This window comes from Tachysurus fulvidraco, chromosome 4 (assembly GCF_022655615.1).
Source record: "Tachysurus fulvidraco isolate hzauxx_2018 chromosome 4, HZAU_PFXX_2.0, whole genome shotgun sequence".
In the NCBI taxonomy this organism is placed as follows: domain Eukaryota; kingdom Metazoa; phylum Chordata; class Actinopteri; order Siluriformes; family Bagridae; genus Tachysurus; species Tachysurus fulvidraco.
In genome coordinates this window covers 23,334,463-23,348,714 of record NC_062521.1, presented here as the reverse complement: position 1 = coordinate 23,348,714, position 14,252 = coordinate 23,334,463, and the positions used below count along the sequence as shown (strand labels likewise).

Here is a 14,252-nt window from a genome sequence, read left to right as displayed (position 1 = left end):
TTTTGAAAATAAAGTTTATTATTATTATTATTATTATTATTATTATTATTATTATTATTATTATTATTATTATTATTATTACTGGTCACATTAAGTGAACAGGTTTAATCTGAACCTCAATAACTACAGGACTAAGTTTGGACCTAACTAAAAGTTCTGTAGTTATTGAGGTTTGGATTAAACCTGTTCACTATGTTTTGACCTATCAAAAAGTTCTGTAACTCCAACATATATATATATATATACATAGTATATATATACATATATATATATATACGTATATATATATATATATATACATATATATATACGTATATATATATATATATATATATATATATATATATATATATATATATATATATATATATACATACATGTATATATATACGTATATATATATATATAGCCAAATTCTGACAGTCAAACTGGAGTATTATTTTTCAAACAATTTTTACAAAGGGGCTGTGTGGAATATCCCTAACTGCAAAAAGTTTGACAACCCTGAGATAGGACACAAAAATAAGTTTAATTTAACTTTCTGAAGCAAAGTCTAACTTTTCTCAAGTCATGCCCCATTTACAAACACCTTCTAGCTGCTGTGTAATTACTCTGGCTAAACGTGCATTTGAAAGCAGTGAGCAGTGCAGCGTGGGAGGCCAGGAGGAAGGAGGAGAATCTGGAGGCTGTAATTTGATCGTATGGGTTTCTGTGCTGTACAGGGATGAGGACGCGCCCCTAAAATCAAGGGCCTTGAGAGAGTCTCCACACAGACAGCCACATCACTGCGGCTCCAGCATGTTGCGCGCCACCGCGTTCCTCTGCGTCCTCGCCGCGTGTTCTTGCGCGTTGCCGCGCTCCTGCGAACCTGGAGATCAGGATTTAGGTGATGTACACTGTGTATGCGATGTATACCTAAACCATTTTGTCATTGTACCTTCTATTTTCTACTTTAAATAGCTGTGTGTCCCTTTAAACGATGTGTCTGTGAGAGGTCAGGCTAAACTTTGTTTGCCCTTTGCTTTGTGTCTTTACAGTCCAGTTGCGTTTCGTATCGTCATACGTGGCCTGTTTTACTCTGTTGTAAAATTATAGGGTGCACACGAAGTATAGTGTGTCCTAAAACAAGCAATCAACAAGTAGTAAACCACAGTGTGGAAAACAATGCAAAGGGTTCAGTGCAATAATTCATAGGGGCGTGGCTTCAGCATTATATATATATATATATATATATATATATATATATATATATATATATATATATATATATATATATATATATATATACACACACACACACACACACACACACACACACACACACACACACACAGATATGTTACATATATAAGCATTAAAATACTCCATTTATGCTGTGTTTGGCCATAGAATAATATTTGTCAAAAGATATCTTTTTTTGTCATCATGTGTCCATGTATGTAAGCCAGGAGAAACATTTGTTGTAAGTGTGACTTGTGATTTGATTCGGTTGTACACAGTTGTAATTGTACAATCCTGGTTATTCTGTTGAAACATTAAAAGAAAAAAAATCCTGGACATGCTGGTTGGATATCTCAGAAATGGTACAGTACAACATTTGCACTTGTTGTGAGCTTTCCAAAGTTTATCCTCATTTAAACCCCCAATTTGTTTTATTGTGTTTTACAGGAAGATGCAAGGAACGAGTGAAAGAGAAACGTAAGCAATATACTCTGCTTAACAATATCGATATATTAAGATGTTTATACTAATTCGCTGAAATCTGAACTTACTTTATTATTAATGTTATAATCACTTGTGATTATTGGAACACAGGTTTTCTGTACAGGATTAAATGGAGGTCCTGACTTTGTGCCTGGAAGCTATAAGGCAGAAAACATTACAGACATGTGATGTGACATGTCTACACACAGGGAGAAAAACAGTGTGTGTGTGTGTGTGTGTGTGTGTGTGTGTGTGTGTGTGTGTGTGTGTGTGTGTGTGTGTGTGTGAGAGAGAGAGAGAGAGAGAGAGAGAGAGAGAGAGAGAGAGAGAGAGAGAGAGAGAGAGATTAGAGATAACTGTGGGTCTAAGCGTGATTTGTGTTTGCCAGGTTAATGGTAAGACATGTAAATGAGTCAGTGAGGGGGCTCAGGGTTGCTCCAACATTGCAGTTCTAACAAAAGTTGTTAAATTTGCATAAGTTGCTCATGAGTTCCCATATACAGTATCTTCATTCTTTGATTATATAGCTCTTACAAAATAGTCGTATAAATTGCAACAAAAGGCTAAAACAGGGAATATAGATATAGAAAGCAAAATAGACAGACATATAGATAGAACAAAAGGATATCAAATAAATGAAGGCAGCAAATCACTGGTAAAGTTGGTAGTGGGAAGGTCCTGGGTTTGATCCAGAGCTCAGATTACTTTGGAGTTTGCTTGGAGCTTTACATGTTCTCCCAGCGTTCAGATGGGATTCCAAGCAGTTTTCAGGTTTCATCCCGGAATTCACTGTTGACCAAGATAAAGTGGTATTTAATGATAAAAGAATAAATAATAGTGACAGTAGTGTACACTAAATAGGTTCGGCCTGTTTGTCTAAATTAAACACTTTAAAATGTTAAAACATTTACTTGTTAAATCTTCTATAGTACACTAATACATACATATATAATGTTTAAATGTCCTTAATGTAAATAATTAAAATTTTATTTGATTTAAAGTTTGTTATTCTCTTAATGTTTAACATTCTCAGCTCCCATAACTCACGATAATTTCATATTTTGTCCTGTCCTTAGTGCAGTGCACAGAGATGGTGCTGAGCTACTGCCAGGATGTGCCTTATAGCCAGGTTGTCTTCCCCAACCTCATTGGGCAGCAGTCACGACAGGAGGCCGAGGGGAGCACTGAGTACCTACTGCTTAATGTGTTGCACAGCCTGCTAGGGGGCGAGTGCTTGCCCGAGCTACGTTTACTTGGATGCTCTGTGCTGGCTCCGCGATGTCAGAACCATGCCAGAGTCAAGCCATGTCGCAGCTCATGTGAGGCAGTGAAGAAGAACTGTGTACATGCTTTTGACTCCATCCGCATGGCCTGGCCCTACTTTTTGGACTGTGATCGTTTCTTTGCAGCTGAGGAAGAGGGCTGCCATGACCCATTGTCTGAGTTCAGAGGTAAGGATTAGAAAACTGGAGAAAATGCACTAATATGGTCATATGATACGTTATATTGTTAATGTTGCTATTCCTGTGTTGTTATAGCCTCTGTATACATGCTGACTTCACCAGCCTAAAATGGATTCTTTTCTACGAGCTTCACATTTTGAAGTATTTCATTTCTCAAATCCAGCATCAATTTGCTAACAATTTCAGCTTTGTTAAATCATACTCTTTACCTATTAGTCATGTAATAGCAAAACAAGACAAAACAAATGAGCACTTACCCCAAGAATATTTGCTCTTTCTCTCAGGCAAGTTTATTCAGAGGGCAACCAGATGGCCAGATTTTAAAGGTGCCAAAAACATCTGAGCAAACTTGTTATTTAAGAGCTAAACTATAATGCAGTTTGGTCTTTTGGGTTTCCTATTGCATGATGTTAAAATAGTAACAATCCTAGAGTATGTTACAAGTTGTAATTTGAGAATATTTATTTAGCTGAGAACCTGCTCTTTTTAGTGGACAAGCATGGAACAGATCGAGATTACGCAGTAGTTAAACACAGCTACGTTTAATTATTTTTGATGAAAGAAACCCCAGAACGTGAGTGACACTTCTATAGTGAAGCCAAGCTTATGTCCACATGAAGGCACAGTGAGGTCTGTGGGCTTCTTACAGAATGTCACACATCAGTTTTATCTCTCTTCATCACTTTCTCAAACTTACTTCTCCCAGCCAGGCAAGATGTCGCCCTCTCCGGTATCTCAGATGGAAGACAGGCTACCGTTCTTCAGTTCACGTACCACACTAACGCTCAAATGTTCAGCATCCTGAAGAAGACGGCAGCCAAATGTCCTCATATCTCCCGAACCTACAGCATCGGCCGTAGCGTGGAAGGCAAAGACCTGCTGGTCATTGAGTTTTCCAGTAATCCTGGACAACATGAGCTACGTGAGCACAACCTACCTTTTGTTATTGTCAGTACAAGCTGAAAGCTTTGCATTGCTTTGAGGAAACAGTGATGACCTGCTTGTTCAGTCCTGCCCCCTTCTGGCCTTGAAGGCAAAGCACCACATGCAAGGATATAATACTCTTTGTAGTTCTGCCTATTTTGTGCCTATTATACTATGCTTTTATAGTAATCAAAATTCTCAAAATTTCTCTGATTATCTATTAAATTATTTCTTTTTCATATAAAAGCCTAAGACAAACATGTTTTATGTGCTATTAGCAATGAATCTTTCATTGATCCAACCATTTCATTTATAGCAATAAAACTGTACAGTTAATTCCAAAATACTCATCAGCCATTTAGTCATCTCAGTTACTAGCAATAAAACAGTATTGATTTAAATTAACCCATGTGTCTATGCTGTAATGGATAGAATAGAGAACCTGAGAATAACCTCAAGTCATATAATATTAATAATGCTTAAAGACCCGTCATTTTGAACAGTTTTTTGAACATCATGTCTGTAATACAAATGATTTTAAAATGAAAAGTAATACTTCATATTAGAAAATTGTTGAGATTAGATAAAAGCATCTTGAAAAGCAAATCAAATGTCATTTATATATATTTATATAACAAACAGCCGGGAACAGAATGTTTGCTTGTTTCTTCTCATTATATTTCTTATTCTGTAGTGGAGCCAGAGATTAAGTTGATCGGGAACATGCACGGGAACGAGGTTTTGGGCCGGCAGTTGCTCATCTACCTAGCTCAGTACCTGTGCTCTGAGTATCTGCTGGGCAACGAGCGCATCCAGAGCCTCATTAACACCACCCGCATCCACCTGCTGCCCTCCATGAACCCAGATGGCTATGAGCTCGCCGCTTCTGAGGTAGCCGATAGCAACGACCCTGAAAACACCAACCCAGAAGTAAATATCCCCCTGAGTGTGTTGTGTGCTGCGACTCAGCTAGTGTGTGTCTGTCGTTTTTTTGGGAATACTATCTACAATCTCTAAACTCCCTGCACCAGAAGAGGTCCTATGAAGCACAGGAGCCAAATTTAAATGTTTTGACAACTGTAGATAGTCCCAAGCTAAATTTCTGTATAAGCTGCACTAATGAATTAGAGCACCAGCCAAAAGTCCAACACTGTTTTTTAATTTACACTGACTCTCATTTAAAATATTTAGTAGACACCCTTATCCAGAGCGAATTACATTTTTATCTCATTTTATACAACTGAGCAATTGAGGGTTGAGGGCCTTGCTCAGGGGCCCAGCAGTGGCAGCTTGATGGTCCTGTGATTTTCTTATCTGTACTCCAACACCATAACCACTTACCTACTACATAAAGTGGTACAACTTTTGAGTAAAGCTTGTTAGTACGCTTGAAGGCCTGATTTATTAATTCAACATAGTGTTTAAAGTGTTTTGGAGTAGAAATAGGCAAAACAGAAGGGATGGATTTCCCTCCACAGGGGATGGAATGGTACAGGAGAGTGGACCACTGGTAAAGGGAGCCTTTGACTAACTAATGGCTGTTTCTACTTTATATCAATTGCTACATAACCCTCACATTCATCCTCAGCATGGGTTTCTCAATCACTGAAATGATCAGCATGGCTCTTGGTTAAGATCCTGTCTAATCTGCAAACTAGAACCTGCATGTTAAATGTTGGACTTCCTTTAATTTGTCTGACCTGAAGTGCTTAGAGTACAGTTGGATAAACAGGAGAAGCTTTGCTTTCTTGATATTTATCAGTCTGAAGTAACAAAGTTTGCTTAATTTCTCATTAATGATGTTTTTAGTTTAGCTTGTAGTATGACTAGACTTTATTGGCCATTAAACAAAGGTCTGGAATGAAATCATACATAAGCCCTAATCCTTGTGTAATGAAAAAGATGTGGCATGGGCAATGAAAAAAATTGTCATTGTAAAAGAAAATGTCTGAACTGTGTTGATTGGGTTGAATTTTCTTTTTTTTCATGTTTTATCTTGTTTCTACATCTCAGAAGCCCAGCCTTGTAAGCATGTTCAAATCTGTTTTATGAGCATGTTAATACTTGGTCTGATTATGAGTCTGTTTTTTCCCCTATCCTCTCATGACTTTTCAGCTTGTTCTGCCAGGAATGCTTCTTGCATGTTATAGTTTGTGACACATAAAAATGCAGTTAACCCTATTACCAATATCCATACTTACTGTCTTAGTCAAATAAAATGTACAATCTTTCCTGGAGTTATGAAAATGAAATTGGAGAGAAAGGCCATACCTGAAGCTCCACCTTTTTCCTAGTTAGCTTCTTATAAATTCCCATCTCTCTCTCTCTCTCTCTCTCTCTCTCTCTCTCTCTCTCTCTCTCTCTCTCTCTCTCTCTCTCTCTCTCTCTCTGTCCATTAAAGGATGAAAACCTACCAAAAAAATCAAACAATTCTTATGCTGTAGTAGACATGGCAATCTAGCGCAAAGCAGAAGCTGCCACAAATTCTTTGAGTTTTCCCCTATTTTCACAGTTCCACAGAAATAATTGTCTTAATCGTTTTGTCTGGATTGTGTGTGAAATGGTTTAGGGTCACTTGTATAATGGCTGGGTCAGTGGCAGAGCCAATGCTCAGAACATTGACTTGAACCGCAACTTTCCCGACCTGACATCTCTTTACTACAACCGACGACGGTTCATCCGATTCCGCACCAACCACCTCCCCATCCCCGACTCTTACTGGCAGAATAAGGTGATTATTGAATAATTTATTTGGAAACACCGTAAAGCACACTAAACTTTAAGTTAAGATTTACAACTTACACAAATTTCTTTCTTTCTTTCTTTCTTTCTTTCTTTCTTTCTTTCTTTCTTTCTTTCTTTCTTTCTTTCTTTCTTTCTTTCTTTCTTTCTATGCCAGGTAGCTCCAGAAACCTATGCTGTGATGAAATGGATTAGGTCCATTCCATTTGTTATATCTGCCAGTCTACACGGGGGAGAGCTTGTCATCTCTTATCCCTTTGACTTCTCCAGACACCCTCAAGAGGAGAAAATGTTCTCTCCCACACCTGATGAGCAGGTTTGTTTTTATTATTATTATGTGTAGCCTGTGCCTATCTCAGGCGTCATCGGGCATCAAGGCAGGATACACCCTGGACAGAGTGCCAACCCATTGCAGGGCACACACACACTCTCATTCACTCACACAATCACACACTACAGACAATTTTCCAGAGATGCCAACAATCACTCATGGTGCCTTTCCGAATTTTTCATTCATTTTGAAACATGAAGAGTTTTTTTGTGTGTGTAGATATTTAAACAGTTGGCCAGGACCTATGCAGATGCTCATGCGACAATGGCCAGCAATGAGACACATAGATGTGGAGGCCTATTTTCCAGTAGAGGAGGCATCACCAATGGAGCTCAGTGGTACAGCTTTGCTGGAGGTAAACCAAAGCAAACAGTGTAGGATGCAAGGCAGCTCATCCACAGAGGCCCTATCAATTATAACAGACAACAGTTATTATTTTGTATTCATCATTCTTCTTTAGTTCTTGTTAATAACTCCATCCATTTTAAATTCATTTGAAATAATTATTGTCTGTTCTGAGTGACCAGGAATTAAAAAAATACTGCTTTGACATATGTTCTTTTGGTTTGCTTACCTTTCCAGATGTTGTGCAATAATGGAAACAGCACACTTACTGGCTTATTTAGCTAGAATTATTACACTCACTGGTCAAAACAGGACAGGACAGATACACACATGAACAAAATTGTTGATACCCTTTGAATAAAGAAAGATAAACCCACAGTGGTCATTGAAATAACTTAACACAACACTAATAATAACTCAAAAGTAATAATACATAAAAAAATTACCAAAAATTGACTAATGAAAATCAGACAATGCTTTTGAATTGTGTTCCAACAGAAACATCTAAAAAACAAATGATTAAATAAACAACCAACAATTTTGTTTGTGTGTATAACCACACTGGGTTGCCAGTGTGGTGTTTTTTTACACCATGATCGCTGTTTTTTTTTATATAAACAGAATTAAATCTAATACATTCCTGCAAACATAGGCAATGGCTTATATATAAATATTTCTGTAAGATATCGCAAAAAGATTAAGAAAGGGAAAGATCGTTTATGGAATTGAAAACCTGAAACCCTGGTTAATCATGTTTAATTCAGTATGCACTGCTCAAAGCTGCTATGTGACAGCTTTGTGGCAGATGTCTCTTGTTAAAAGTTCTAAACCTATATACGGAATTGAACTGCATGAAGTACAATGTTTTATTTCTTACTTACAGTTTGTGTATATGTTTAGGCATGTCAGACTTTAACTACCTGCACAGTAATTGTTTGGAGCTGACAGTGGAGCTTGGTTGTGATAAATTCCCTGCTGAGGAAGAACTTTACCCGGAGTGGCGCAGGAACAAGGAGGCTCTTCTCAGCTTCATGGAGTCTGTGAGTTCACCCTCTCTTATTTTACTGATATATGAATGCTGTTAATACAGATTCATCAATTCTTTGATTACTTACTTAATGATACAATCCTGTGAAATATTAGAGAATAAAGAAGGGAGCCTATAGTATTATACATCTATAAACATTTACCCAGGCAGAGCTCAAGACTGATAATATGTCTGTTATGAAAACAGGCAGGAAACCTGAGGAATTGTGCATTGTATTTCTATATCTCACAACATATCGCAGTGTAGACAGTAAATACCTGGGTTAGTATTCATAAAGATTCCTTAAGAGAGCTCCTAATTTAGCTTAAACATTTCTAACCAGGAATATTATCTTCATAGTGATTCAGGACCAATCACAGAGCAACTCTGCGCAAGGACAATACAAAAATTTTTTTCATAAAAAGGAGAGGGGGGGGGCAGTGGTGGCTCAAGTGGTTAAAGTGTTTGGCTACTGATCGGAAGGTCACGGGTTCGAACCCCAGGTCCACCAAGCTGCCACTGCTGGGCCCCTGAGCAAGGCCCTTAACCCTCAGTTGCAAGTCACTCTGGGTAAGGGTGTCTGCTAAATTCCATAAATGTAAATGTATTCTGTTACTAGGTATGACACATTCTTTTGAAGATTATGATTGGTTGTCTAATAAAAACGAGGGGTGCTTTTAAAATCTGGACTATTATAATCCTTCAGTTTGTCTCTATGTTAAGATATTTGAGACGATATCGTGTACAGATTACGTTCCTGACCGATCATATTAGAGATGCACTATCTATATGTTATAAATGGAATAAATGGAAATGGAAACATCTCTAACACAGAGCATAAATGTCATAGAGACAAATTATATCATTTTTGGTGCTATAGCATTTTGGCTTTGTGTCTGAGACGTTATCTCTTATATGATTTGACACAAATTAATCTCTACTCAGTAACTCACTATCATTATTAAATATTGTATACAATACATTTCTTCTCCCTCTTCACCTTTCAGCCATTTTCTCCTCTGCTAAAGAAGCCTATTAAGCGTCCTCCTCACTACTCCTAAGACTTTTTTGACATTAAGAGCTCTTTTAAGGGTTAAGATGCTTTATGAATAACTTTTATCTTTACTAGGATATTCTCTTTAAACTTATGGGGAAAAATCCACATTTCTAAGAAATTTCTTAGAATTACGTCACTAGGAGCAACTCTTTCTACAAAGAAATTTTCAGAAATATGGGCCAGGGTCGATTTCTAGGATTTTCATTGATATTTGAAGATCAAATTACAGTAGACTGTACATAAAACCACAAGATGACAGCATAACCAAATAATCACTTCCATTGCACAAGAAAAAAACACCTCTTTATTTTTATTTATTTTTTTACTTCTCATCTCTGTTTTTTTACTGTGAATATTTTAATATATTAGCATTATAAAAAGCATTCTATTGTTTGAGCAGCTGTTAGGGTTTCCTGGGATTATTATCTAACATTAAAGTGTTTTTGATGTGGTGCTGCAGGTCCACAGAGGAATAAAAGGCATTGTGAGAGATAGAGATGGGAATGGAATTAAAGGTGCCATCATATCTGTTAAAGGGATACGGCATGACATCACTACAGGTAATTATGACAGAAAGAAAATAAAGGGTGAATTAAAAGGAGATATACAAAGCAAAACTTTTACCATAATGATATATTTCATATTAACTTTTTCTTTAGCTGCTATTCATTTGCCACTTTGATTTTCTTACTTTGCCACTAAAGATTTTTTCATACATTTTGCTATTTTAATTCTATGATTTTTGTTTATAAAGTTACAGCAATGACATGGCACCATAATGATTCAGTTTCAATTGTGTCTGTTGTCACTTGGTAATGTAAGTCAGCATGGAAAGTGTGAACAAAGATTTTTCAACATGACATGAACATTATCATGAAAAACGTGACTTATACACATTTAGATATCACTTGTCATGAATGGCTTATGTAGAGATTATGTAGCCTTACACTTGAGTGAATTCATTTCAAGGCACTTTTATTTGTATAGCACATTTACAGATACACTTTATGGCCAAACATATGTGGACACCTTAACATCACACTGTGGTTGCTCCTCACATTGTTGCCACAAAGTTGGAAGCAAACAATTTTATAGAATTTTTGAATATGATGTAGCATCACAAAAATCTACAGGGCCAGGTCCAATCATGTTCCAGCATGACAATGCCCCTGAGCAACATGAAGGCATGGTGTATTTAAGTTGGAGTAGAAGAACTTGAGTGTCCTGCACACAGTACTGACTTTTTGGATGAACTGGAACACTGACTGAAACCCAGACTTCCTCATCCAATATCTGATCTCAACATCTGATCTCACTAATACACAAATTCCTTCAGCCTTGCTCCAACATCTAGTGGAAAGCTTTTGCGGGAGAGTGAAGCTTGTTATAACAAAAAAGAGGGACTAATTCTGGAATGGCATGTTCAAAAACACACAGCAATGTGATGGTCAAAATTCCACAAACTATTGGCCAAATAGTGTATGTTGTGTTGACGTGTTGGTAAAAGTGCTGTATAATAAAATCAAATAATTTAAATAAGCAATAAAATTAAATACAACTTGAAACCAAGCCCTGAATCAGTATAGCAATTAAAAGCTGTAATATGTAAAATCCCAGTTAAAAAGAGACGAGAGAAAACAGAGTCAGTAATATAGCCTTCAAAATGACTCAAATTCCTGGGTGATTATGTTATGAAAATATGTTTCCCCATTTACCCCATTTGCTTTATCGGTTCTTCTCCGTAGCTGAAGACGGTGACTATTGGAGACTGCTGATTCCGGGTGTCTACATTGTAACAGCCACAGCTTCTGGCTACTCTAAAGTTGTGAAGCGTGTCAGGCTGCCTCACACCATGCAGAAGACGGGCCGTGTGGACTTTGTGCTAAAGAAGGAGCCAACAGAACCTGATCTCGACTACTTATCCATCCCTGACCTGGATAATTACGATCGCTTCGACCCCTTTAACGAGTTCGAGCAGCACAATGAGCCGTATCGTGGAGAGAATGGAGAGGAGAGGAGCGAGAAGCCTTGGTGGTGGGCATACTTTAGTCAACTGGGGACGTCCCCTCCTACCTGGCTTCTCAGGAACTATTAGCACCCTCATATTGCCCCTAACTGCCTCCTATATACAAGTTAATGCACCTTAGATTTCAATTAATGTCAGGAAGATTTGAAATATGTAGTCTTCATACAATTCTTAAGAAAAAGTTTATTACTTAAAAAAATTCTAACACCTAGGTTAACTGGATAAGACTTGCTTTACGACTGTACCTCATAACTTGATCTTGTGTTTGAAGCAGAGATTAACAAACCCATATGAAATTTCTAACGGATTATTTCAATAATTGATGGCAGCTAGACCTTTGCTTGGCTTTGGTAAAATGTTTGTTTCGTCATGCAGGCTTTTTATGTGCAGGCATTATGCCAAATCCTGTTTAATGTAAAAGGAACCCTGGATTTTCATTCAAATCAAACCACTGGTATGAATCGAATCTGTTTTCTATCAGAACACATGAGCTACAACTGCAAATTGACTGGAATAATTAAATTAGGTTGTAAAAATCTGTTTCTTCTCATTCGGTGCAGAACTTGTGTACAATAATATTTTTTATTTGGAGAGCTAACAATTCCATTTGTTAACCAAAAATCTTAAAGCAAGTCTAATTTCTGTAAATTTCTAAATTCTGTAAACCCTGGTCTATGTTTGATCTGATGTCACTGTCACAAGCCTTGTTTGGAACTAATCTCTGGAACAGAGCTCTGCATTGGGTTTTTAAATTTGTAATCAATGTGAATTTACTTTGAGTTTGAGCTGGAAATTAGATGTAAGTTGTAAATTAAGTCTGATATAAAAATAATTTGGGTCTAATTCAGTAATAATATAAATGCACGTGTGCTTAAGAATTGTAAATGTTTTATACTGAACCCTTCAACATAGGATTTCTCTTCTTTAGTAAGCTTCACTTACCAAAGTACCTTGAAGAATCCTTTTTTTTTCTGAGACTGTAGCAAACACTAAAAAAATACAAATAAAAAAGACTAAAAGTCCTGCAAATGGCATTGTGTTTAATCTGTATATCAGCCTATATTGCATATAACCTTTACTTTGGGTCTAATCTGCTGCTGGGCTCTGTTGGGTCTAATTTGTTTTTTAAGCACCACAGTGGGTTTAATTCGTACTTCTGTAGTTGTGATCTGCTCTGGGTCTGAACTGTATTTGAGTTTTTTATTTGATCCAATCTTTATTTGATCACAGTGCTGGGTCTAATCTGTTTTTGGGCTATAGACCTGGTCTCATTTGTATCTAAGCTCTATGTTGGGTCTAATCTATAGCTAAACTCTACAGTATGTTGTGTCAAATCTCCATAACTGAGGTCTATGCTGGGTCCTAAATCTGTAACTGGTGTCTATATCGGATCACATTTTTAATACGGTTTTGCATCTGATCTAATTACAGTCACTGGGGTTATGTTTGGTTTAGTTATCTCTCATGATGAGGTTTACTTTAGAACTAAACAAAGGTTCACAAAGATTTTGGTTAACATTAAATCTAGTCTCTGTATATGAGGTCTAAATTTGGTCTAATCTCAGTCATTTAAGATTATTTGGAGTCTAACTACAGTACACAAAGGTTGGGTCTTTTGTGTCTAGTCTATAAGATTTATTGGAAAATGTAACTACTGCCCTGAGAATGATCTTCCTTATCCAAATGTTAGATAAAAATATATTTTTGCAATGTCCACTGTAGTTGTTTTTGACATTTGCACAGTGTTTATTAAAATGTTGCTGTTTAGCTTGTGTTTCATTTATCCTACTATTCACATTGGTCATAATTTCACCACAAGGTGTCAGCAAAGCTCTACAGCTTTTTGTGTACACTAATATGTCACACAAGTGACATCACTCCTTGTTCTCTAGCTTTCCTCCACTGCACTTTTTCACAATTCCTGTGTTCCTGTAGCCACCATAATCGGATATTTATAACTCATATCTAAAATCATATTTCCACTAGTACACGACAGAATATTACTCAAACAAACAAATGTAAAGCGACAACATACAGCCTGTGGTGATTCATGTGGCTGTTGCTTTGTTTTTTTTAAAAGATATGTACTGTTATTTGCTTTCTTTCTGTTTACAGCTTTTGGACAAATGTTAGTGTAGTATTGAATACAGGGATGATGTCCTGAGTTACCAACAGTTTTGGTAAAGTCACATGCTGCAAAATCCAAATAGTGTTTTGCAAGTCTGACTGAAATACACAATTAGGCATTGACTTTTTCCTAACATCTTGAATACCAACATTCAGTTACACACTGAATCCCATGTTACCAAAAATAAATATTTGGTTTGATGTCATGGATTTCATCTTTGTCTAAAATGACTTTCCCACATCGTCCGGTCAATGTGTAAAGTGAGCACATCCATAGATGACTGGATTCCTGGCAGTATCACAAAAAGATTTTGATGCTATCTAAGATGTTGCCACAAGGAGCATCAAAACTTTAAGATACATTAGTCTTATATAAAAGAGAGATTATGAAAAGCACCTTAAGGGTATTTACTGACCATAACCTAATGACAACTTGGACTTGTTTGGAAGAAATTCCACTTGGAAGAAGTTCCACTTAGCCTGCTAGGTTTGACCCTTTTCAGCAA

The 14,252-nt window shown here is 36.8% G+C and overlaps 1 protein-coding gene across 2 annotated transcripts; it reads left to right on the top strand.

Moving 5' to 3' along the window:
• The first annotated feature begins 638 nt into the window (after positions 1–638).
• cpz (carboxypeptidase Z) lies at positions 639–13,386 on the top strand. 2 transcript variants are annotated; one of them, XM_027146033.2, is made up of 11 exons: positions 639–886; positions 1,669–1,698; positions 2,781–3,155; positions 3,874–4,089; positions 4,786–4,982; positions 6,661–6,822; positions 6,991–7,149; positions 7,384–7,519; positions 8,410–8,549; positions 10,054–10,153; positions 11,339–13,386. In XM_027146033.2, the coding sequence occupies exons 1-11, from the start codon at positions 799–801 to the stop codon at positions 11,686–11,688; spliced, it is 1,953 nt and encodes a 650-aa protein (XP_027001834.1). In that variant the 5' UTR covers positions 639–798; the 3' UTR covers positions 11,689–13,386. The 2 variants fall into 2 exon arrangements, with proteins under 2 accessions (XP_027001834.1, XP_027001833.1); XM_027146032.2 differs by having other exon boundaries at positions 641–886; positions 4,786–5,021.
• Positions 13,387–14,252: the final 866 nt, after the last annotated feature.